Below are 24,970 nucleotides of genomic sequence, written 5' to 3' on the forward strand. Positions count from 1 at the left end.
TAAAAGGATTCGTGTTCACATATCTTTTCCCAGAATCTATACAACATAGCAAAAGCAAATGCTTTTCTGCTGGGTGGTCATGCAAGTCAAAAAGTGGTTGGATTTTCTAGTCTGCAACCAGATAGATTTGTCCCTCTTGATAACACAGGTACACACAGCAAATAAACAGTACCTATATACAGTGACTACCATATATCCTTTATTTCATCAGCATTCTTCCTTATTAGTTTCACATCATTATTCCAAAGTGTAGGACCAGGACCTAAGCATGATTTTGGCTTCCAGTAAAAAAAATAATATACTTCTGTCCAGAAAATATGAGAAAAAGGGGTTTTGGTGGGTGGGTTTTGGGGTATGCAAAAGTGTTCTAGATTTTATTTTTATACATTTTTGTATAGAAAGCATGAGAATAAAATTAAGACTTTGGGCCTGAGTTTTAGTGTGAACAGGAATGTCATTCTCACACATTAATGTTGAAGAGTAGCACAGGATTGGGATGAGGGGATGGGTATTGTAATTCTGGCATTGCCAGTAAGAAGCTGCTGGTGTGGGCAAGTCCTTCCTGGGCTCCCTTTCCAGGAGAAGCAACTTGCCACAGGTTAACCAGCTAGTTAGGATCTGGATCTTCTGACTCCAGGTCTAGCATCTTCTCTGTACCAAACTGCATCCCTTTAAAACAAGGGGATTGGATTAAATGAACCATCAAGTTCTCCTTTTACTCACAAGTTCTACAATTCTTTGCACAATATTCTCCATAAAAAAAAAAAAAGTCCACTCTGGGTTATTTTCCCTTGCAGAGGGAAGCCAGTGACGACCAGGATCAAATGCAAAGGCCGTTTAGGCAAGTCCAGCATCTTTGGCCATCCCGTAGAAGATGCCTTTGGCCGCGATGAGATTGGCTGGAGAATCAAATTCGGCTACCGTCCCTCTGTCCAGGACCAGGACCCTGTGCCGGAGAAGGGGGAGGTCAGCTGCTTGTCAGGGGCCAGCCGGCTCCAGGGGGAGGCCGGCGCAGCCCACCCCCCGGGGACAAGGCCCGGGGCCCCGGGGCCCCGCTCCCCGCCGCCGCTCGCGGCCGCCCTCCGCCCGGCACCGCTAACGGAGCCCCGGCGGGGAGGGAGCGGCCGCGGGGGGCCCAGCCCGGCCCAGCCCCTCCGCCCCCCGGCTCCTGCGGGCCCCCGGCTGCTGCCCTCCCTAGCGCTCCCAGCCCCCGCCGGAGAAGCCGCCTGGGGACAAAGAGCCTGGCTCTGCCACTGCCCACCTGTGCCCGGCCGGGCCTGCGGCGAGGCTGGCCTTCCCCGGGGGGCCCGTGCTGCTGCTCTGCGCCCCTTTGGGGAAGAAGGATCCTGCCCTGGGGGGGACGTGCACGTGCCGGTTAACCCCCTGCACCCAGGTGCTTATGCACCAAGGACCCTCAACTTGGGGCGGGGGATATGGGTTCCCCAGGCCCAAGCAGGGGCCATTAAAATGCTTTCAAACGGCCCTCCGAAGGCGGTGAAGCACCTGGGGAAGTGGATCCGGAGTGCGGGCGGCCGTGAACCGCTCCGGGCCCCAGTCTGCTCATCTGTAAAACGGGGTCGGCTCCGGGGCGGCTAGGGGGTGCAGTGGATAGAGCCTTGGCCCTGGAGTCAGGAGGACCTGAGTTCAAATGCGACCTCCGGCACTCAATAATCTAGCTGTGTGACCTTGGCCAAGCCACTTAACCCCATTGCCTTGCAAAATCTAAAAAAAAAAAATAATAAGGTCGGCTCTCTTCTACACTCCTGTCACCAGAGCCTCCACGGTTGAGAGTTGCCCCGGCCCCAAGGCTCATCCCACCCCGAAGGGGTCTCTAACAGCCGCCCCCTAGGAGCAGCCCTGGCTGGTCAAGGGGCTCTGCACCCTCTGGCTACCGCTGGCCCAGAAGGATCCCCTTCCATAGAAGCCATGCTGGAAACTGTTGCCCGAACATTCTTGTCCTCAAACCTTTGCTCACACTCTCCTCTCCTTGCCATAACTTAATGGAAAAGCATTTATTAAGCTTATTATCTGTACAACACTGCAGTAAGTTCTGGGACTACAAATAGAAAAGAGACACATCCTGTGTTGGAGAAGCTCGTGCTCTAATTGGGTCAGCTTCATGGCGGAAGGAAAAACCAGGAGGTGCTGGGGGTCTTACAGCATGGCAGGGGTCCCCCCACTTCCCAACTTCACTCCTTCACTCTTGACTGTCAGATTTCTCTTCCTGCTACTCTCTCTCTCTCTCTCTCTCTCTCTCTCTCTCTCTCTCTCTCTCCCCCCCCCCCTGCCCCCCCCTCTGCCTGTCTCTCTTCTCTCTCTTCTCACCTCCTCCTCCTCCTCTTTCTCAGTGGGGAGGGCTGGGGCCAAGAACCAGGATCAATACCAGGATCAATTGTTCCTGGATGGGCTGTATCAATATTTTCCCCTTTAGGCTCACCAGTTTGGTAACTTTTTGGACCAAAACGCCCCTCACTAGCTACCACACCCTTTTGGTTTTTTGTAAACTCTTTGAGAGCAAGGATTATCTTCATTGTTGTATTTGCATTTCCAGTACTTAATTCTGGAGCTTGGCATTTTATACTCAATCACTTAAATGCTTACTCATTCTTTCATTCATTATAGGGAAAAGGGCAATGGATCCAAGATTTGGAGTAGAGGAGGGGCTCTTGAGTTATCTCTTGCAGAGGTGGGGAGGGGCTGGATCCAGCCCCCCCCCCCAAGTGTGTGCATATATATATATATATATATATATATATATATATACAGATACAAAGTGCTTAGTACATACATACATATAAACATATGTATGTATAATATGCATATGTGTGTACATATTCAGGCATGTGCACATGCCCGAATGTGAGCATGTGTAGCCTTCCCTCATTGAACCCCATTACTGTCTTCTCAAGGCTCAGTTTGAGTCCCCCCACCCAACCTTCCCAAACAACCCACAATGAAGGCTGCTTCCTCTGAATTCCTATATCACTTATTGTCTGGATTACTCATTGGGCACTTAGTAAGATAAGTACATTACACTGTAATTTATCTTTTCATGTATAAGCCCTGTCTTTCCAAAGAGCATGAAAATTCTCCAAGGGCAGATATTGCATTTTTGTATAAATCCTTTTTTTTTAAAATTTATGGAATAAAAACAAGCATTTCCATAACATAGTACAATAAAAAAGATTAAAACTGCAAATCTACTATGCATAGCATTCTTTTCCTTTCAAATTGTATAAATTCCTTATGTTTTTGCAGCTTTTACATAGTGAGTGCTCAATGACTGTATATTATAACAAACCAAACTTCCATGAAGAATCTGCACCTCTCCCCAATATAATATTCAGTCTTGTTTTATTCATTCACCCTTACAATCCTCAATATAACTATGCCAAAGAAAGTCAAAATCCGAATTACATAATCTAAAATACTACCATGTGCCTCTCACCTGGTGTAGTCCATGATGGTGTTGAGCCTGTGGGCAATGGTCAACACTGTACATCCCTCAAACTGGGACCGGATGGTAGCCTGGATGAGGTCATCTGTCTCCAGATCAATGGCTGCTGTGGCCTCGTCCAACACCAGGATCCTACTCTTCCGGAGCAGGGCTCTGGCTAGGCACACAAGCTGCCTCTGCCCCACACTGGAAAAAGACAATGGATCTCAAGATATCCCTGAGTCTGCTCTAGTCAAATCCCTTCTCTATTTCCATTATGAATGTAATCAATAACCCACAGTCCTGATTCTCTGATCTCTATTTTCCAAGTAACATTTCACTATATCTTTCACTTGGCTGGATCCTGGAAACAATTAATCAGTCCACAATCATTTATTAAACACTTGTGCCAGTCGTAATAAGTATTACAAAGTAGGTATGAAGAAGGAAAAAACTCACAACCTCTATTCTCCAGAAGCACATAAGCAAAAGGGGGAGATATCATAGAAAGAACAACATGAAAGCTGAGTCCAATACTGGCCCTGAGCAAAATCCTGCAATGAGACATCATCAGACCTCCAGAGGAAGTTATTTGAAGTTCCAGAGAAGATGATGTCCCTGAAATCATAACATTTAGGGAAGGACAAGTGAGGTTTATCAGAGCTGTGGGTGTGTGTGTGTGTGTGTGTGTGTGTGTGTGTGTGTGTGAACAATTGTGTGTCTTATGTAACAGCTGTGGGGGTAAGAATACAGGACTCTGAATCTGCCATAGGACTCTGGGGAGAGATAAAGGTAGGTCTGGACCTAGGTCTGAAAACTAGGTCACACCAACCTTTGACCTTGGCTCTGAAGCCTGAGGATGAAAGAAGAATCTCTTCAGTCCCAGAGGCAGCTCTTTCCCCACCTACCTAAGAGTACATTTCTCTTCTGTCTCTCAACTTGGATGAGTCACTAGAATTTGAACGAGAGCCAGGTCTCCTCTCTCTACTGGCTGACCTCACCCCCAACTAATGAAGATTTTGGCTAGGGAGGGACAAATTGTGTACAGAATGGGACTGATTTACAGGGTGGACGGTAGAAGGTTGGCATAGGACTTAAGCTGAATTTGCAGCATAAAGAAACTCAGGCAAAGGGGAAGGAAATTGCCAAAAGGTAGCAACATTCTCCCAGGAAAATCTCAGAGTGGACAGGCAGAGCATCCCAGGATACATGTAATCAATCATTCCAGCCTACATATAATAATACTTATAACAGCTCCTATTTATTAGTGCCTACTATGTGTCAAATAGAATTTTCAAATATGTCATTTGATTCTTAAAATAGTAAACAAAGGTGATTGCACAAGGTTACATGAACTGTCCAAGGTTGAATTTGAATTTAGGGCTTCCTGAGACTCCTGAATCTAGAGCTCTATCTACTTCACCATTTAGTTATCTGAACATCCATCCAGAGAAAAATGCTACTTCCCAGTCTATACCCAGGTTAGGAAGCTTTTGTTTTAGTTTTCTCTTATCTTACCCTTATTTCTTCTTAACAAAGTCACTTAAGCTTAGACTCATAAGATCATAGATGAAGAGTAGAAGGGACTACATCCATCCCCTTCATCACAACACATGAGAAAATTGAAGTTCAGAAAAGTTAAATGACTCCACTGAATTAAGCAATGAGGAGTGCCCAGTGTCTACTGATGTGGTCTCATGTTTCAGAAAGATGAAAAGGGATGGAAGATAAAGAAGCAAAACAAGTGACAGGAATCTTCCCAAAAAGAGATTGAAGTTGATATTCTCCCTGAGGTGCTGGGGAAGGTCAATCCATGCTTGGTCATACACCCTACAACATGTTTGTGCAGGAAAAGTCAGGTTAGACTAAGTCTAAAAGGGTAGCTTGAAGGAAGGCAGTGTAAAGGGGATAAAAGGGTATCTCCCCCCACCTTGTTTTGGAGGGAGGGGCCAGTATGTGATGGAGGAGGAACTTCTGGGGAATGATCATATGTATATGATCCTGGGCCTTTTTTAGTACTAGCTGGCTATCTGCAGTCACTGTCCATATGTCAGCAAGTAGATGTAAGACAAAGCTGAAGCCCAGGGCCATCTTCCTGACTGACTATTACAGAGAAGGGGATTAAGCATTAATTAAGTTCATTATTATTAATTAAGCTTATTATTATTATTATTTCCTGCCTACTATTTTAAAGGGCTCAGGTTTGTGAGAATATCTCATTTGAACCTCACAAACCTGAGAAGTAGATCTTATTCTTATCTCTATTTACAGATAAGGAAATTTTGACACACTGAGGTAAAATGACTTTCCCAAAGTCACAAAGCTAGGAAGGGTCTAAGGCTGGATGGGAACTCATCTTACTTGAGTCTCTTAACAGCTCTGTGTGTGGTTAAGTACTATAAGGTACCATCATTTCTATTTTGAAAGAAGGTAGCATTGGCATAATAGAGAGAATTGAATGTCTTAGAGTCAAGAAGACCTGGATTCAAGTCCTGCCTCTGATATATATTAGCCTTGCAACCTCAGATTAACTTCTCAGTGTCTCAGTAGCAGAAGAGGTGCTGATCTGTATACCAAAGGGTATTCCCTCCCTGAGAATTCCTTATGCCAGCAGTATCACAGGTATAAATAATATAAAAAATATATTTATAAATATAAAAAATGTCATTTTCAGATAAAAAAGAAGCTCTGAGAGTTGTACTTACAACAGCTGATAAGTAAAGAGGCAGAATTTGAACCCAAATCTCTACCAGCTCCAAGTCTAGAACTTTTTGTGCTATGTCTTTGAGGTCCCAAGTGATTTTCTAATCCAGCCACCAACTTCTGTGCCAGACTTTAAGTGTTGTATAAACTAATAACTAATAGAAATAACTGATATTATAGGGGTAGCTGGTTGGCACAGTTGATGAAGGCCTGAGTTCAAATCTGATCTCAGATACTTACTAGCTGTGTCACTTATCCCTATTTGTCTCAGTTTCCTCATCTGTAAAATTAGTTGGAGAAGGAAACAGCAAATCACACCCAAAATGGGGTCATGGAGAGACAACTAAAATGAATAAAGAACTGAAAAATAACTGATATGACATGTCTATGTTAACAAAGATAATAAGTAATGGAAGAGGATTTGAATTTGGGTCTTCATTATAGAACAGTGGGTTCACTGTTCTATTAATATGTTCACGTATTTAAACATTCTAAAAAGCCTTCTGGAGAGGCCAGACCCTGGGGGTCATGCCTTGGCTATGAAGTAGTTCCTCTTATCTGACCTTATCAAGCATACCCTCTAGGTACTGGCCAAAACCCAGGACCAACAAGTTAAAAGGTCAAAACTGCAAAATAGCTTTGGACATACATGGCTCTCTTCCCTGCCACTGTGAAAGAGATGGGCACAGGGAGACCTCAAAGGTGATCCACTATCCTAAGATTCAACAAGCACTGGGGGGAAGAAGGAGGGAAAGGTTCTAATTCAGAGCTGTCCAGGGACTTGGGGTTCTGGACCATTTGCTCTAGAGTCCCCAACTTTCTTACCTAAGGTTCTCTCCTCCTTCAGAGCATTCAAAATCAAGGCCCTTTGATTGTGACTTCACAAACTTGTGCAGGTTGGAGAGTTCCAATGTTTGCCACATTTCCTCATCAGAATACTTGCCGAAAGGATCCAGGTTCATTCTAAGTGTCCCTGAGAACAGAACTGGGTCCTAGGAAGACAAAAGAACATCAATGAGGAAAATACTGTATTGGTTTGCCATTTCCTTCTCCAGCGCATTTTATAGATGATGGAACTGAGGCAAACAGGATTAAGTGATTTGTCCAATGTCATACAGCTAGTAAGAATCTAAGGCTGGATTTGAATTTGGGAGATGAGTCTTCCTGCCTCTAGACCCTTTGCTCTGTGTACAAATCGTACCATCTAGCTGCCCTACTATTTGTTAATATTATTACCTGCCTACTCACTGTGCTAAGCACTTTACAAATATGATCTCATTTGATCCTCACAACAACCTAGAATATTATCTCTGTTTTATAGATAAGGAAACTGAATTGGACAGAGATTAAGTGACTAACCCAGGGTCCCACAGCTATTAAGTGACCAAGACAAGATTTGAACCCAGGTCTTCTTGACTCCAACATTATACAATGTTGCCTCTGTGAATCAAGTGCAGGACTGGGGTCCCCACTAGCCCAAAACAGGAGCTAAGGAAAAGGGGAAGGAGAGAGTAAATGAGGTCAGAGCAATCCCATCCTCTGAGAATTGAAAAAGCAGTTAGTCCAACAGAAAATCTCCCAATGAATCCTGGTCCCCCATGCCCTGCATAGCTGCGATAAATCCCCACTTGAACATCCCTTGCCATTCACAAAGTCTTCTTGTTAACCAGGAACCATGAGCAGCCTAATCTGACTCCAAAATGTCCAGTTGGCAGAAAACAAATCCCAGAAAAGCCAGAGAAGGGGAAAAAAAAGTCAACCGGATATCAATGTGTGAGACTGAGAGATGGAGAACAACTGGCAGAGAAACCAAGGGGAAGTAGAGACCCCCACAGTCCTCTTCCTGGTGAACAGGACCCAGGGCTCTAGCTGCTGTCCAAATCCACAGTCCTGTAATCCCACAGATTTCTCCTTCAGCAATTCCCTACTGCTTCATCTCCTTTATAATGAGTCACTCAGCCTTTTCAACATACAGCAGAGTCAGAGAGCCTAGACTCGAGGAGATATGGTCAGTCCTTCTAGACTATGGCCAGTTTCCTAAGCTTATAGGAGCTTACATGGTACAGTGGAATATGTGTTGGATTTTGAAAAGGACCTGGGTTCAAATCCCAATTCTACCACCTACTTACTGTGAGATCTTGGGTAAGTCATATAATTTTTGTTTCCTCATTTGTAAAAGAAAGGGGTTGGACCAAATGGTCTCTAAGATCTGTCCTTTCTTTAAATCTATGATCTTGTGTTGGCAGCTACTGAGAGGATAATTTGTCCAGTCCTATGGCAGGTAAATGAATATGATCTCAGCTGTGAAGAATGCCTTGTACCTGGGGGATGATGGTTAGCATGGAACGTAGGTCATGGAGGCCGATGGATGCAATGTTGATTCCATCAATGTGGATCTCTCCCTCAGCTGCCTCCAGGATACGAAACAGGCAAAGGGTCATGGATGATTTGCCAGCCCCTGTTCGACCCACAATTCCAACCTGGGAGATAGGGAGCAGAAGACATGGAAGGGTGAGACAGTAATGTTAAGCTGGGGAAAGGGTAGGAAGGATGCTGCTGAAGTCTCCTCGGACCTCAGAGCACCCTGAAGAAGGGGAGAGAAAGAATCTGGAACTGGGTCTACCAGCATCCCCTCTTTCAGAGCTTCATCCACTGGAGATGGGTAATGTAATCCTCCTTGCTTCTCCCTTGCCTGCAACTCTGAGGATCAGTGGGCCAGGCCAGGGGTCTCAGGTACCTTTTCTCCACCTTTCACTCGCAGATTCAAATTCTTTAGCACTAGCTCCAAGCCTTCCCGATAGCGCACAGAGTAGTTCAAGAACTCCACCTCCCCTTGCTGGGGCCAGTCGGGGGGTGGGCGGTTGTCTGAGATCACCCATGGGGCCTGGGAGAGAGATGGAGAGGAGGAAAGGCAGTGATGAAGGATGCTCCTCTCTAATTCTCCCAGAGAATCAATTAGCCACTTTCTAGCTTGCTGCCTTTCCTCTCTCACTCCTCTCTCTCTGCCCAGCCATTTTAATGCAATTTGAATATGCTAGAATTTCTCATTCCCTTGCCCCACCACTAGACTTAATATATCTCAACATTCCACAACCCGCTCAACAACACCAGAAGAAATTACAAAAATACGCTGTCATAAATTCAGTCTAAACTGGACCCTCACTACTTCTTGGGAATCCATTTATATGTCTCTTATTAAGGAAGTTGCTATCTCATTCCCCACAACAGCTGCTCCAAATCCTTCTGCATCTCCCTCCCAAATGACCTTACTTTCTGGAAGACATAGAGGCCTACAGTCCAGGCTTATTGATATTCCACACAGCTTGGTGACACAGTGGATACAATGTCTGACCTGGAGTCAGGAAAAACTTGAATTCAAATCCAGCCATGGGCACTTGCTAGCTGTGTGACCCTGGGTCAGTCACTTAACCTGTGTTTGCTTCAGTTTCTTGAACTGTAAAATGAGGCTAATGATAGGATTCCCGTCTTAGGGTTGCTAAGGGTGCCTGGCCTATGATAGGCCCTTGCCTCCCTCATCTTTCCATTGTCATCATACCCTTCTCACAGTTTTCTTTATCTTTGTCTCTGAGAACAAGGTGATCTCCACCTCTACACCACCCTACCCCACCATGATAAGGCTAAGAACTCAAGTGGGTTTTCATCATTTCTCTTCCCTGGGACCTTATTCTATCCACTACCTCCTCTTTCTTTGGGCAGCTTGGTGACACAGGGTCTGAAGTCCTAGACTTATTTTCCTGAGTTCAAATATAGCCTCAGATAATCACTAGCTGTGTGATCCTGGGCAAGTCACTCAACCCTGATGGCCTCAGTTTTCTCATCTGTAAAATAAGCTGGAGTAGGAAATAGCAAACCACTCCAGTATCTTTGCTGAGAAAACTCCAAGGGAGACACAGAGTTGAACATGACTGAAAATGACTCAATAAGACTCCTCTTTCATTTCTTTCCTTTTCTAATTTTTTTAAAAATTCTGAACTTTAACACCATTTCCATATACACAGTAGGAGAGAAAAAGAAGATTCTACATGAAATTATAGGCCTCTGTTTTGTCTAGCTTTCTTTTCTTTTTTTTTTAATATGTAAGTTCAACCTGTAACTTTCAAAACGACTCTTGCTTGCCTGTGTTTCTTTTTGGCCTTCCTTCTCTCCTTTTCTCTGAATTGTTTTAAAAAATGCCTCGTGTCTGAGCACATACCTGCCAAAACAGACACAGGAGCTATATGAACATAACCATAAAATATTTTTATACAGTCATACTCAGATCTAAATAATTGAAGTGATATTTTTTGTTTGTGGGAAGGTAAAGCTAACACAATCTTTTTTATGTTTTTTGCAAGGCAGTAGAGTTAAGGGATTTGCCCAAGGTCACACAGCTAAATAATTAAGTGTCTGAGGTCAGATTTGAACTCAGGTCCTCCTGAGTCCAAGGTCGGTGCTCTATCCACTACTCTACTTAGCTATTCCAAGCCAATATGATTTTTAAAATGACAATTTTACCTAAATAATTTATTTATCCAAAACCATCCCAATTAAATTATAAAAAGTCATTTTCCTGACAGAAAAAAAATGACAAACAAAAAGTCAAGAACTGCAAAAAAAACAGGGACTTAGCAGGTTCAGACTTTAAATGATATTGTAAGGTGAGAGCACTGTTGAAGTGTAAAAAAGAATAATTTTGATTATTTTTAATTAAAATTTTCTTGTATAAATAAAACCTATACAGCTAAAAATGGAAGAAATGAAGAAAATTGAGGAAAATCTCTTATAGACAATCTGTCAGATAAGATATGATTGGGTTAGAATATTGCTATGGAAAACCTGAACTTGGCATTTAGATTTAGAAAAACATGGGAAAACTTGGACTTATGAAGGAAGATGCTATCTATCTTTCAAGAAACAGATGACAGAGGAAATAAGAATTGTAAGTAGGGTCTTACATATATGTGTATGCTTATAGATATCTATATATCTATATATCTATATCTATATCTATATCTATATCTATATCACCATGCTTAATTATAGTTTTCTTTAGGGTGGTAGGGGGAGAGAGGGGAAAAAAAGTAAAAAGTGAATAGCAGAGAGCCAACAAGGAAGCAAAGAAAAGCTGGGTAGCTTTGAAAACCATGTGTAGTATTTTTTTATATGTTTTCTTGAAATGGAAATTTATTATTTTATATTGAATCCTTGCTTATGGTCTGTAGTATACATGATTTTTTTTTCTTTTCTCATTTTGTATTTAGGTTTTTAAAAAATGACCAAAAATGCCTCAATGGTCCTCTTTTTCTTTACTTTTGACCTTTCATTCTGTCATTGGAAAGAGAAAAACAAAAACAAAAAGAAAAAGTCTTTGTAACAAGTTCGCATAGCCAAGAAAAACAAATTCCTACACAGGCTATGTCCAAAAACAGTATGACTCATTATACATTTTGAGTCTATCATGTCTCTCAGTCAAGAGGTGGGTAGCATGTGTTATCATCAGACCTCTAGAGTCACAGTTGTACATTGAATTATTTAAAGTTCTCGAGTCTTTCAGAGTTTTATTCCAACATTTGTGGAATGTCTCCTGGGTGCAAGGTACTGGCAAAGAAAAGATACAAAGGCAAGTTCCTACCTTTGAGAAGTTTATATTCTATTGGAAGGACAATAATAACATAAGTACATTTGTGGAATTTCAGGAACTAGGAAGGACTAAATGACTAGTAGATGTGGAGGAAACAAGAAAGACTTAATGTAGCAGATGTTGCCTGAACTGAGTTTTGAAAGCAATTGGGGATTCTGCAATTCTAAGGTGAATATAGACTAAATAAAGACACAATTATGGAATGTTTCATTCAGGGAAGCATAGGTTAGCTGGTATATGAAGCAATATTAAATAAGTCTGTATAAGCAGGCAGGAGTCAGATGGTAGTACTGAATTTTAGATCCAAATTGATGAGATTATATTTTATTCAAGATGAAAAATGGATCCACTGACTTTTGAGTAAAGGAATGACATGATCAAAAATGTCCTAAGAATACTAATATAGTAGCTATGTGAAGGATGGATGGCTTTCTTAAAGGTCAATAATGGTTTCCTAATCACCAAATCCAACATCCTCTTCTCAGGCTTCATCTTTATTGAATTCTCTATAGTATTTGGTACTATTGAACAAGTATTTTTTCCTTCCTGAAACTTTCCAGCTCTGGTTCCCATGATACCTTACTTTCCTGGTTCTCATCCTACTTCTCTGATCTTTTTCTCCTTCACTGACTTCTCTTCTTGCTTCTTAATCTTGGTTATCTCTTCTTTTCTTTCTACCTTCTCTCCAGGGATCTCTTCCATAGAATATGATAATTGGAAAGGATATGAGAGGTGATTATGTCCAACCTCTTACTTTTTTTTTTTTTGCAATGCAAACAGGGTTAAGTGGCTTGTCCAAGACCACACAGCTAGGTAATTATTAAGTGTCTGAGACCGGATTTGAACCCAGGTACTCCTGACTCCAGGGCCGGTACTTTATCCACTACACCACCTAGCTGCCCCTCAACCTCTTACCTTTTAAAGACATTTCTTCTGAGTTATCCCTGATAGGTCACTCAACCCCTTCCTATTTCAGTTCCTCCAGTTGGAGGGGTTCAGTCTTTTAAGTCTCTTCTGTTACCAAACAGTTCCAGTTATTATGAAGTTCTTAAGTTACACTGAACTTTGCTTCCCTATAATCTCCATCTTTATGTCATCCTAACCACAAAGAACAAAATGTACTCTTTCTTCCACAGAAGTCTTTCAAATATTTAAATACAGCTATCAGTTTTCCAAAAGTGGTCAAACCAGGTAGAATACAACATTGTTTACTTCCCTGTATAGGAATACTAAATTCTACATAATTATCCTTCAAGTATGGGGATTTTATTTTTTATAGCTATGTTCTTTCATTCACTCAATTGCTCACTTGGCATTTATTCATTAGATATAAAGATTAATAAAACTAAGTTGCTATCCTCATACAACATTGTAGTCGTCTCACATCATTGGCTCATTATGACACTACAATTCAACAAATATTTATATCATGTTTTTTGTGTACTAATCTTTACTAAACATGGGAGATATAAAGTTTAGATAAGAAAATGTCTCAGCCCTGGAATTCAGTCTTTAACAAATTAAGTTGTGATTTACAAAAACTACCAGATCTTTATCTTGTAAACCAGAGGCCAAGTTATGTCCTCCATCTTCTACTTGTGAGATCAATTTTTTTTCAAATTAAAAGAAAGTCTTGATATGAAAAACTACTGCATTTTACCTCATCAATTTCAATTAGCCATGACTTCCTACTTCTCTATTACTGCCACACTACCTTAATCTCCCAGTGGTAAAACTCAAAAAACTTCTGATTTTTCTCCCTACCTCTTTTTCACATTCAAGCCTTCCTTCCCTTTCAATGTCTATCTTGTTCTTCCCTACTGTCCTCAGGCAGTTTTCCCTCCTCTATATCTGCTTCCTCTTCTTGTAATGCCTTCTCCCTTCTCCCTTTGTCCACTGAAATTTCAGTCAACCTTCAAATTCCATCTGAAATGCTACCTCCTCAAAGATGCCTCCTTCAGTGATCTAGTCAAGTGAGCTTTCTCTCCTCTTAACTCCTAAAGGACTGCATTGCTTATTTGGCACTTATCTCATTCTACTTTGTAATATAGATAATTGTGCCTTACATTTGTCATATTGTCATTTAAAGGAGACTGTGAATTCCTTGAAGGTCAGGAGTGAAGCTCATTAAATGTCTTTTAGTCTCATGGCATATAGCATAGTCTTGGACATGGTAAAGTTGAGCTATGGAAGTAGAAGATGGTCCAGAACTCAGACAATGACCTGATCCAACCCATCCCCTACCCGTTCTTTCCTGACCCCAGATCTGTAGCATGCTCCCACCTCAGTCTTAGTCTCAGAGTACTCTCTGACTCTCTCCACAGCCACAATGTTGCTTTCCAGGTCCGATGTCATCCTTACCATCCAGTTAAGAGCCAGTGTAACCTAAGGGAAGGAGGAGGCAGGGTAGAAGAACAGACTTTAAAACTATCTCCATTTCCCTTCTCAGATTTCTTCCTATTCAAGTTCCCAGCAATAAAAAATTACCTAGAAGTAAATGTATATGTCTTTCAGTGTAAAACTCTAAATATAGGCATGCTCTAATTTAAGGGGAAAAACCTCACTGATCATTTGAATTAGGCATAGATCAATTAACCTGAAAATTTTACATTACCAAAGAATTCACAATAAGACTTCTCAAAAGAGAAAGCACATGTCTCTCATTTAAAATATCCCTTTATAAAAACTTCATTTGCCCCCAACTTTTCAATGGTCCATCTGTTATATAAAGCAAGCCCCTCCCCCTACATAATTATAGGTAGGTATATATTCATTCATTCATATGTGTATACTTTGAGTTCAAGGGCTTATGCACCAGCAATGCTATTTTGTTCGTGTGGATATGGCAAATGTGGCAATATGTGTGCAGGAAAAGGTATACTGTGGTCCTTGCTCTCTGACTGCTAGTGCCCCCACCTCCCTAGGACTGGAGAGAGCTCCCACCTGAAGGGCATAGGACACGGAGAGGCCAACCAATCCTGGATTCAGGGTGTTTCTGCTGATCACAGCAAAAAGTGCAGCAAAAAGCACAACACAGTTGCCCACAAACTCCACACGGATCCCCAGCCACCTAGGGAGGGATTTGTAAGTAGGGAGGTCAAAGATCAAGATGGAGCTGGAGACGATAGATAGAGATGGTCCAGGGATTATGGTAGTATTGGAAGTACATGGTTCAGAAGTGATGGACTTTAGTGGTAAGGAGCTCAGAGGTGAGGGGAATCAGAGGTAGGTGACAGGGTGTCAGAGGTAATAAGTTGGATCAAGGGGAGGAGTCAGATGGGCTGAGAGTGCTTCTGACCGGTTAGAAATGATGTTGGCATAGCAGCTCTTCTGATTGACATCCACCTTAGCGTCACTAATGGCCATGAAATCATGAGTACGTCTGTAGGCACGGATGACACTGGCACCTGTCACAGTCTCCGAGAAGTGAGAATAGATGGGTGAACGACTGACTGATTCCAGGCGTTTCAGTTGCCTTGAAGTGGCCACATAGAACCGCTGACCAGGGTGGAGAAAAACAGGAGCAGAGGCAACAGAATACCCATCAAATCACTCTGAATCATCACCCTTAATCCCTCCCAATGCCCCACTCAGCTCTTGGTCTGTACCCTAACCCCTAGGGACTCCAGATTCATAGTCATTCTGGTGGCCATCTTTGTAAGACTGAATATCAATGTTGATAGCCACAGAAAGTCCCTCCTTCCCCATCCTCTGGACAGACTGAACCACAGATCAGTCCAGAAACTTTATCAGGCTTCTAATAAGACCTCAATTTAAAACTCCTATTGGTCTTCCTCCCTTCAACCCTGAGATACAGTCTTCCTTCTTTCCCTGTCTCCTTTGCCTTTATTCCTCTAAAGGGATTCTCACCCCAGTATCTCTTCTTCTCCCCACCAGCTCTAGGTACCTGTACAAATATGTAGAGCCCAGCAAGAGGTAAGATAACCACAGCAAAAAGTGGGGTGCTAGATATTATGACCACAAGTGTAGATGTTGAATTGAAAAAGGTCCCAAGCAGCATAAGGATGGTGGGAGGAATGACTTCATCAATAACATAAATGTCTTTGGAGAACCGATTGAGAATTCGCCCAGCGGGGGTTGTGTCATAGAAGGACTGGGGTGAATGCATCTTGTTGGCTAGTAACTTGCTATGTAGTAACCGGGCTGCCTGGATGCCTCCTATGGCCAGTGTGAAAGCTGATATCATTACAAGGAGACCTGTCAAAGAGGCAGAGAAAGGGACACCTATCAGAACTGGGGTACCAAGGAGAAGACTTCAGTGGCCTCCCCATCTCACTCCCCTCACCCCCCCAAGCAGAAATGTATTCTTATCTTTCTTTCTCTTGCACCTAGGACAATATTATGTAAACTGCTAAGATTCAGCTTTAAATCTTTTTCTATGGGCCCTGTTGGCAAGTCTGTGAAATCGATGGCAGCCCCACCTTTAGAACAGTGATTTTTCAGAGCATAAAAGAACTTATTTTGGATTAAAAGGAAGTCAGTTATATAGAAATAAGTAATCAAATACCTTTTAAAAACCTATGGACCCCAGATTAAGTGGCCCTATACCAAGTAAACGTTTGTTGAGTTAAAATTGACTTTGAGACAGTGAGGGACAGGATAACTTCTGAATGATTCCCTCCCCTCCTGAAGATATTGAAGACCCCTCTTTTACCCTGCAATAGTCCCAGAGTGGCATACACGCCAAGGCGGAGACTTGTGTTGCTCTGTGTGCCATTAATTACAGGCTCATTAGTCCAGTTACTGAGCCATATATTGGCTCCTATGGCTGCAGCACTTTGGCATGAGTAGAGAAGGCAGACTGTCAGAGAGGTGCAGATCCCTACGGCTTTGGCATAAGCCCAGAAAACACTCAGCTTTACCTGTAAAGGGGGGAAGGTAGAGCTCTATCAACATCCAGAAGAGCCATCTGATCCAGAGAGATGGACTGAAGAAACTCTCAGGAGCTTGAACTAACTCTTCCCACCCCCCACCCCTCATGAGACTAAGACCAGGAGCTCTTACCAGCATTCTCAATACCCAGGAAAACTTTGCCCAAGATTCTGTATTGTTGACCCAACCCTCCACCCCTATCTTCTCCCCACCTCCAAAAGCTTACCACAGTGGTCCTCCCCCTGACCCCAGCACCCTTCTTCCATCTTTTCCACCCAGCCCCAACCCCTCTCACAGTGCCTATCTCTGCTGTCTCTGCCTGGATCAGCTCTCCATGGTTTGTTGTGGGCTCCAGGGCCTTCTTCTCCACAGGCCGTCTCCTGGTGGAAGGTCGACCAGGGCCCTCCCCTTCTGAGGAGATCACACTCAGCTCCCTGAGGGCAACAGTCTCTGAGTTGGGATTGGAAAGGGGAAGGGAAAACAGTCCTCATTTCTACAGGAGATATTTTGCCTTTCCTCATCTCACACCTAACCCAGCAAGCTGGGACTCCCTGAGAGAAGTTCAGAGGGATACAGAACCATAGGGAAAGAAGGAAGACTATATCTGCAGTATGAATCCTGTAAGAGAACATTCCAACATACACATTTCTCCCTCCACTCCTAGCTGGGGCGCAAGGAAACCCATTTTGTGCAGAGACCTGGTCATTTGGTTTTGCTGTTCATTAGAGGTTAGGTTAGAGTCTGCTTGCACTGAAGAATCAGGAAAAGAGTCCCCTTTCACTCACCTCATGAACTGTTTTCGGACCTCATTAGTAACTGGCTCATTATCTGTCAGGTCTGTGTGATTACTGAGCGTGTCCTCCACCAGCAGCATCTCCTCATCTGCCAAGACTTCAGTAGGAGAAAGGGACAAAGAGACAGGATGATGTTCAAATACCATGACTAACCTGACATCAAAACACCACCTTTCCCCTCAAGAAGGAAAATAAAGGCTGGGAAGAAGTGGGAAAGACTAGACCAACAAAGAGAAAACTAGAATCAATTGGCTAAAATATAGCAAGAGAAATTTAGGTTGGACAACAGGACGGATGTTTATATCTTAGCTTTAGAGCTAGAAAAACCTGAGAGGTTAGCTAGTTCAGTCCCATTATGCTCCTGATAAGGAAGCTGAGGCCCAGAGAGATTAAGTGACTAGTCCTAGGCTGCTGGTGACTTGCCCTCCAAGGTTATGTTCCAAGGACTTTGTTTATCTTGAATTTCTGAATCTAAATGTATGTTGATTTCCCCATTAGAACAAATTTCTTGAGGGTAGGGGTTATTTTTACCATTTTTTTTTGCCTTCCCAATACTAGTATTAAGTCTTGCATATAGTGAAACATTTAATAGATGCTTGATTATTTAAAGTTATACATGCAATGTGACTCCAAATCATTACTCTTCTTCATGTCAGACTGTCTTTAGGATAAGGCTGAGCTAAAGAAGGCCAACACACTAGAATAGTCTGTTTCTTCATAAATAGAAGGGTTTCCTCTTTTTTTATGAGTGACTTTGATAATGGGAGTAAAGGAGGATAGGTCAGTTAAATGAGCTCTCTGACAAGCTAGACAGCTCTTCTAGAGTTATCACCTCTCAGATAAGGAAGTTTAACTGATAACACCTATATATAGGATGGAGTATGATGGAAGCAAGATAAGAGAGACAAATAGAAAAAGCTGAGAAGAGGTCCTAAGTTTTCTCCCTAAAACTAAACCAACAGCCTCATCTTTTCTCCTCTTCATCTGTCCATTTTCTTAAAAAAAAAAAAAGGTTTATTGCCCCTACTGCCTCTACATGTCACACACTTGTCCCTCTCTTCCACTCGACACTCCTTCCTTTTCTGGCAATTTGGTTCCTGATCCCCCTACTAGTATTTTCCTTTCTGTATTTATTAGCTGTTTAATTACTTTGTATGTATTATCTTTATATTTGTTCTTTATAGACTTAAATATGAACTTCTGTTTCCACCTTGGATGAAGGGATTATTTTGTTCAAGGTACTTACATCCTAGGGGCTAAGTATAATACCTATAGAATGTAGATGCTTAATAAATTACATGCTGATTGATTAATTCTATCCTCATCGACTGAAACTGCTGTTGCCAAATTTCTCTGAGATCTACTACTCAAGTAGTACAGATGTAGAAGGACGAAATTTAGAGCAAAGACTTTAGAGGAGATAATATCCCCAAGGAAGAGGGTGCAAAGAAGAGAATAGGCTCAATGACAGAGCCTTGAGGGATGCATATGTTTAGTGGGATAGGAGAAAGAGGTTGATCTGGAGAGGTCGGTCCATGAGTGCTGTGTCAGCTCATATACATTGAACTCTTTCCAAAAGAACTCTAGAACTGGTCCAAACCCCATCACTTAGCCTGGTACATAGTAAATGAGTAATAAATATATGTAAAATGCTTGTTGACTGATTGATTGATGATGAACTTAAGGTTCAAGTCAGGTTAAATTACTTGAATAAGATCACACAATCAATGGATGGAGGAACTACATTTTCCTTGATCCTTATCCTCCTTCAGTTCTTGTAAGAATCTAACACTGTCAACTACCTTCTTCCCCTTAGATTCCCTCATTCTTTGACCTCTGTGGTACTGTACTCATTAAACACTGAGTGTCTATGTATTGAAAAGGGGAGAGAGAGAGAGGGAGAGTGTCCAGCAGAAGGTTCAGTGAATGAGTGTATGTGTGTGTGTGTGTGTGTGTGTGTGTGTGTGTGTGTGTGTGTGTGTGTGTTTATTGATATTATACTCAGTGATTATCCACCAAATTCTCTGTATTTTTCTCTTCCTAAATGTAAGAATTCTCTAAGTCATCAGCAGTTTTCTCTTTTTTTTTCCTTCACCCTCTCTCCTGAGGATCTTGTCTATTCCCAAAGCTTCAACTTTCACCTCTAGGATGACTATAAAAACCTGTGTCTAATCCAAGCCTCTATTTGGAGACTGTGACCCAAATTTCAGACTATTTCCTAGATTTCTGACAGATATCCCATGGGAGGTTCAAACTCAGAATGTCCAAAATTACACACACTTAATAAATGTTTGTTGAGGAAAGGATGGAGACATGGAGAGATGGAGAGATAGAGGAGAAAGAGACAGAAATGGGGAGCAAATGGCATAGGAGTCTATATGAGAAAAGGGAAGGGGGGACTTGGAGACAAAGAGCAGTGGTATTATAGGCTGATACCAGTGGCACTATCCTCTTCTTGAAAGTTCTCATCATCAGGAACATAGTTACGAAGAAATTCAGCAAAAGCACCCTCCTGCTGGAGCAAGGCAGAAAAGGAGCCAGATTCGGACACCTGACCATCACCCAACACGATGATGAAGTCAGCCTGGGATAGGAAGCTCACACCATGCGTCACCAGGACCCTTGTCTGGAAGGAAGATGAGGCATTATGGTTTTTCTACCACATTCACATTTATTCTCATTATTATTATTATTACTACTACTGTTATTATCAGTAGTCATTGTAATAAACATTCAACTGGATGGATATAGTAGATAAGTTCAATTCTAGAAAATTTCCTAATAATTGAAGTTGCTTGTAAGTAGAATAGGGTAGTTAGTTGGATAGAATGCTGTACTTGGAGTGAAGAAGACTCATCTTCCTGAGTTCCAGTTCAGCCTCAGCACTTACTAGCTGCCTCAATTTCCTCATCTACAAATGAACTGGAGAAGGAAATGGCAAACTATTCCAGTATCTTTGTCAAGAAAACCCCAAAGTGACCTCATGAAGAGTCAGATGTGATTGAACAGCAATAACAACATAAATAGAATGGTCTGCATTGAGAGGTAAGGGACTCTCCATCACCAGGGGTTTTCAAGTGGTGGTCAGGTTAGAGCAGAGGCTGTCTGAAGTCCCTTCCTAACTTTAAAAGTCTATGATCCAGGGAGGCTAGGTGGCACAGTGGCTAAAGCACCGGCCCCATAATCAGGAGTACCTGGGTTCAAATCTGGTCTCAGACACTTAATAATTACCTAGCTGTGTGGCCTTGGGAAAGCCATTTAACCCCATTTGCCTTGCAAAAAAAACCTTAAAAAAGTCTATGATCCACCACCATGGAGAGAAAAAGGGAAAGAGAGAGTGATAGAAAAATGTGGAACTCATAAACTTGAAAATGGATGAATGTTGAAAACTATTGCTGCATGTAATTAAAAAAATAAAATAAAATGAAGAGAAAAAAAGAGTCTATGATCTATGATCTCACACACACCCAGTGAACCCAGATGAGTCTCTATAGGTGCAATATTGGGGCAAATGTGTGAGATGAGGTATGGAAACAGACATTTCACCTGTATGCATTTAGGGTTGTCAAGGACCTTATACAGAGTCCTTAAATCAACCCTCTTCAACTAACTCTTGCCATTTCTTACCTTGCCTCCTAGCACCCCATCTGGCCCAATGACATGATCAAAGATGTGTTTGGCCACATGGGAGTCCACAGCAGAGAGTGGATCATCCAGGAGAAAGATATCAGCATCACTGTAGACAGCTCGGGCCAGGCTGACTCGCTGCCGCTGACCCCCAGACAAGTTAATACCCTAGAAAGATGATAACGACAATAGTGAGCACTTACTTAGGATTTTAAGGTTTTCAGAGGGTTTTACAAATATCTCATTATTGATCCTCACAAGAATCCTGGGCAGGTGGGTGGGGGTGAGAAAAGAATTTATATATAGCTGCTACATGTCAGACACTATGCCAATTATTATTTCATTTAATATTTACAAAAGCTCTGGAACATAGGCAATATTATTATTATCTCTACATTATATTTAAAGAAACTGAGGTTAAACAAAGATTAAATGACTTGCCCAGGGCCATAGAACAAATAAGTTTCAAGGGCTGGATTTGAACTTAGGTCTTACTGATTCCAAGCCCAGATTTCTGCACTATGTCACCAGCTGTCCAAAGATGGATAAAGGGTAGGGAGCTACTATCTGAATTTAAGAAGTATACTATATGGATACATGTATGTGGGGACTGGGTAGAAAGCTAAATAAATTACTATTCTTTTCTATTAGGGGAAGGGAATGGGGACAGAGAGAGGCAACAGGCTCAGGAAAAGTGCCTCTCTGTCCTTAGATCCCATAAATTCTGGGCTATATCCAAAGGACCTAAGCATCTGACATAGTGGGTAGAGAATTGGAATTGATATCAGGAACAAAGACTTGGGTTCACATCCCATCTCAGATACTTATCAACTCTGTGATCCTGTGAATAAATCACTTATCCTGCCGAGGTATCAGTTTCTTCATTAGTTAAATAAGAGGGTTTTTACTCAATAACTAGTAAGATTCCTTCTAGCTCTAAGTCTATGAGACCAGGTTGACCCAACTAGCTTCTGCCCCACTTTCTCAAACATTCAGAGGTGGGACAAGTAACAATTTGCTCTTTTCTTCTAGTCCCACTGTTCCCATCCCTCAGCTTCCCTAGCACATAGTTTATCACATTCACATTTTAAAGCCTTACAATCCATTATCCCTTTGACACCCTGGCCAAAAGTTCTGTGGAAGCTCATTGGGAAGTGAGGGGCTGGGTTCAGGTCACAGATCAGGAAGCTGTTCCTGTAGTCTTTCCAAAATCCTTCCTATTTTCAGGGAAAGAAGCCCAAGTCCCCACAGCACTATTCCTTATTCATCTCTCAGCCCCAGAGGAGACAAGCCCTGAAGAGCACTGGAGAGCCTCATCCCATTGGGAACAAGTATAAGATGAGGGGTGGGAACAAAGGAGGCAACCACCAGCTCCAGAAATCTTTGGCTGTGACCTCAGAGATAGGAATGTGGTTTGAAGTTCCAAGAAACACATCCCACCTTCTCTCCAATTTCCGTTTGATCTCCTCCAGGCAATACATCCAGGTCAGTGAGCAAAGCACAGGCCTCAAGGATGCCCCTGTATCGCTTCTGGTCCAAAGGCTGGCCGAAGAGGATATTGTCCTGGAGTGTGGCATTCTGAATCCATGCCTGCTGGGGCACATATGCCAAGGAGCCCTGGCCACAGCACTCAGGGTTACCATAGGAACATGGGGCTCAGGAGCAGGGATTTGGGACAAGACCCAGTTGTGACCTACTTACTAACCTCCCCACCCTGAGGTGAACTCACATCCCAGTTTCTTCTTTCATCGAACTACAGGCACCTATCTTCACCCCCACCCATCCCTCCCTTGTCTCAGCCCCCTCCCCTATCAGTCATCCCAGATTCATCTCACTGACCTTTACAGCCACTTTGCCCTCCAACTTCTCCATCTCCCCCAGCAGAGCAGATATAAGGGAGGACTTCCCACAGCCCACAGATCCCACTATGGCCACCAGTGACCCTTTTGGTATTTGGAGATTCAGGCTGGTTGGGAAGAAGGAGAACCAGGAGCCTTGAGTGAGCTGGCATGTATGTGTGCAGAGAAGAATCTAATTCTCATTTCCAGCCTCCTCACTCTGGAAATCCAATATTCCCCCCTACTCCAGAGACCCTCTATGAAGGTCAGAAAATCAAATTGTAACCGGGTCAACCTATCCTGGAATTAAAGATCAGTTTCTGGAGCCAGAACAATTAGGGCTAAATTATTGTCTAAGTTGATCTGACCTTCTGCCCCTCTTTGTCAGGAGGAAAAAGAGGCTAAGATAACTGAGGGAGAGGTAGTTTTTACCTGTGTAGAACTGGGGGAAGGTGCCGGGCCCAGGTAAAGCTGCCATTTTCTATGGTGATGGCTTGACCTATAGTGATAGGGATGTTTGCCATAGTGAAAGAAGGTATGAACTGGGGGTTGGGGGGGGGGGAGGGGAAGATGTGGGATTATGGAAAAGGCAGGGAGCCCTGCAGGGATGATCAAGGGAGGGAAGGAATAAGGACTTTTAGGAAATACAGAGACCCAGAGGGATAAATGTGGGGGAATGCAGAGGAAGGCAGATAGTGGGAGAGGATTAAGTGTGGACAAGATACTGTAACATAGAATTCTAGGAGGGGATAAGAGGGGTTCAGAGAATGAGATGGAGGGATGGGGGTAGGAGTAGACAGAAAACCAGACTGATTAAAAGAAGAGAATAATAGGGAGTCAGGGGGTGGAAGGAGGAGGGAATCAGGGAGCCCTGGGGGGTATAAAGATTAATGAGGTACCATGGAATGCTCAAAGCATTTTGTACTGTGTATGGGGGAGTGTATAAGGAGTCCCGAGGGATTCAGGATGGGCAAGGAATTTTAGTAGTAATGCAATGCGGAAGAATTAATGTAGACTCAAGTAATGGTAGGGAATGATGGGGGTGGAGGTCCATGGGAGTCTAGGAGGGAAGAGAATAATAGGCAGGGCTGTGGGTGGGCAGAGGACCACAAACGTGGCAATATGGGTAAAGGAGTACTGGGATGCCACGTATTCCTCAAGGTGTATGAGGCAGTGGGTTTGGGGGGCATCACGGGAATGACAGGATGCAGTGGAGAAGACAGGGAGTCCCAGGGGCAATAAGAATGGGTCTGCAGTTATAGAGAGAAAAGAATCTTAAAAAGAGGTTAAGGAGACTAATTGGGATTGATGTGCAAGAGAGCAGAAAGTCAGCACAAGTGATGGGGGCAGGGAAAGGGGAAAGGTAGGAGAGGGAATTTGGAGGATGGTAGAGGAAAGAAGCAGGGAGGGAAGGGAGATGAAGTCAGGGGCAGGAGAAGGGGTGGGCAGGAAGCCTTGGAAGCACTAAAGCAGAAGGGAAAAGAGGAAGAGGAGGAGCCAATGGAGAAAAACAAGGAAACTGCGAATTAAGGGATTTTTGTGGAGAAAGGAGAAGCTTGGGGAGAAAAATGTGCCAAATAGAGGAGGAAAAAGAGGGGGGAATGAAGAGGGAAAAGCATCTACAGACCTGGAGAAATGGTCTTTGTTTCCACACTGTGGGGGTCAAGCTCTTCATGATTTAAGAAATTCTGGATCCGTTTCAGAGAAACACTTGTCTGAAGAGATGGAGGGTTCATTAAGGCCTCTGTTCAAGTCACTGCCCCCGTGTGCCCTTTGCTCCATCCAGGGAGGAAGCATGGAGGGCCCAAATCTTTTCCCTTCTCCTGGATGTGGTCCACTGTGGTTACAGATAGAACACCTTCCTCCCTGCCCTCCAGGCCAGCCAGGGCACTGGGAAGGCAATGCAGGAAACCCACTCCAGGTTCCAGTCACTAGAGGCCTGGCCACCTCAAGAAACCTTGGGATCCCCATCAGACTATTGCCTGAAGCTCCAAATGATATCCCCCTCTCCTGACCTTGGGTGACCTTGCCAGAGCTC

The 24,970-nt window shown here is 43.0% G+C and overlaps 1 protein-coding gene across 3 annotated transcripts in view; it reads right to left on the bottom strand.

Moving 5' to 3' along the window:
* Positions 1–177: 177 nt before the first annotated feature.
* ABCC3 (ATP binding cassette subfamily C member 3) overlaps positions 178–24,970 on the bottom strand; it is a 72,198-nt gene continuing 47,405 nt past the window's right edge. For all 3 annotated transcript variants that reach the window (XM_074223721.1, XM_074223720.1, XM_074223722.1), the window contains exons 14-31: positions 24,560–24,647; positions 23,365–23,431; positions 22,934–23,060; positions 22,535–22,711; positions 21,095–21,262; positions 19,904–20,093; positions 17,459–17,564; positions 16,969–17,107; positions 16,456–16,663; positions 15,688–15,998; positions 15,079–15,278; positions 14,724–14,850; positions 14,064–14,165; positions 8,877–9,023; positions 8,461–8,619; positions 6,965–7,131; positions 3,449–3,643; positions 178–946 (exon numbers count right to left, since the gene is read on the bottom strand). In XM_074223721.1, the coding sequence (XP_074079822.1) occupies positions 838–946; positions 3,449–3,643; positions 6,965–7,131; positions 8,461–8,619; positions 8,877–9,023; positions 14,064–14,165; positions 14,724–14,850; positions 15,079–15,278; positions 15,688–15,998; positions 16,456–16,663; positions 16,969–17,107; positions 17,459–17,564; positions 19,904–20,093; positions 21,095–21,262; positions 22,535–22,711; positions 22,934–23,060; positions 23,365–23,431; positions 24,560–24,647 (2,787 nt within the window). In that variant the 3' untranslated portion in view covers positions 178–837. The remainder of the gene's footprint in view (positions 947–3,448; positions 3,644–6,964; positions 7,132–8,460; positions 8,620–8,876; positions 9,024–14,063; positions 14,166–14,723; positions 14,851–15,078; positions 15,279–15,687; positions 15,999–16,455; positions 16,664–16,968; positions 17,108–17,458; positions 17,565–19,903; positions 20,094–21,094; positions 21,263–22,534; positions 22,712–22,933; positions 23,061–23,364; positions 23,432–24,559; positions 24,648–24,970) is intronic.

The sequence above is a fragment of the Macrotis lagotis genome, chromosome 2 (assembly GCF_037893015.1).
Source record: "Macrotis lagotis isolate mMagLag1 chromosome 2, bilby.v1.9.chrom.fasta, whole genome shotgun sequence".
NCBI classification, from domain to species: Eukaryota; Metazoa; Chordata; class Mammalia; order Peramelemorphia; family Peramelidae; genus Macrotis; species Macrotis lagotis.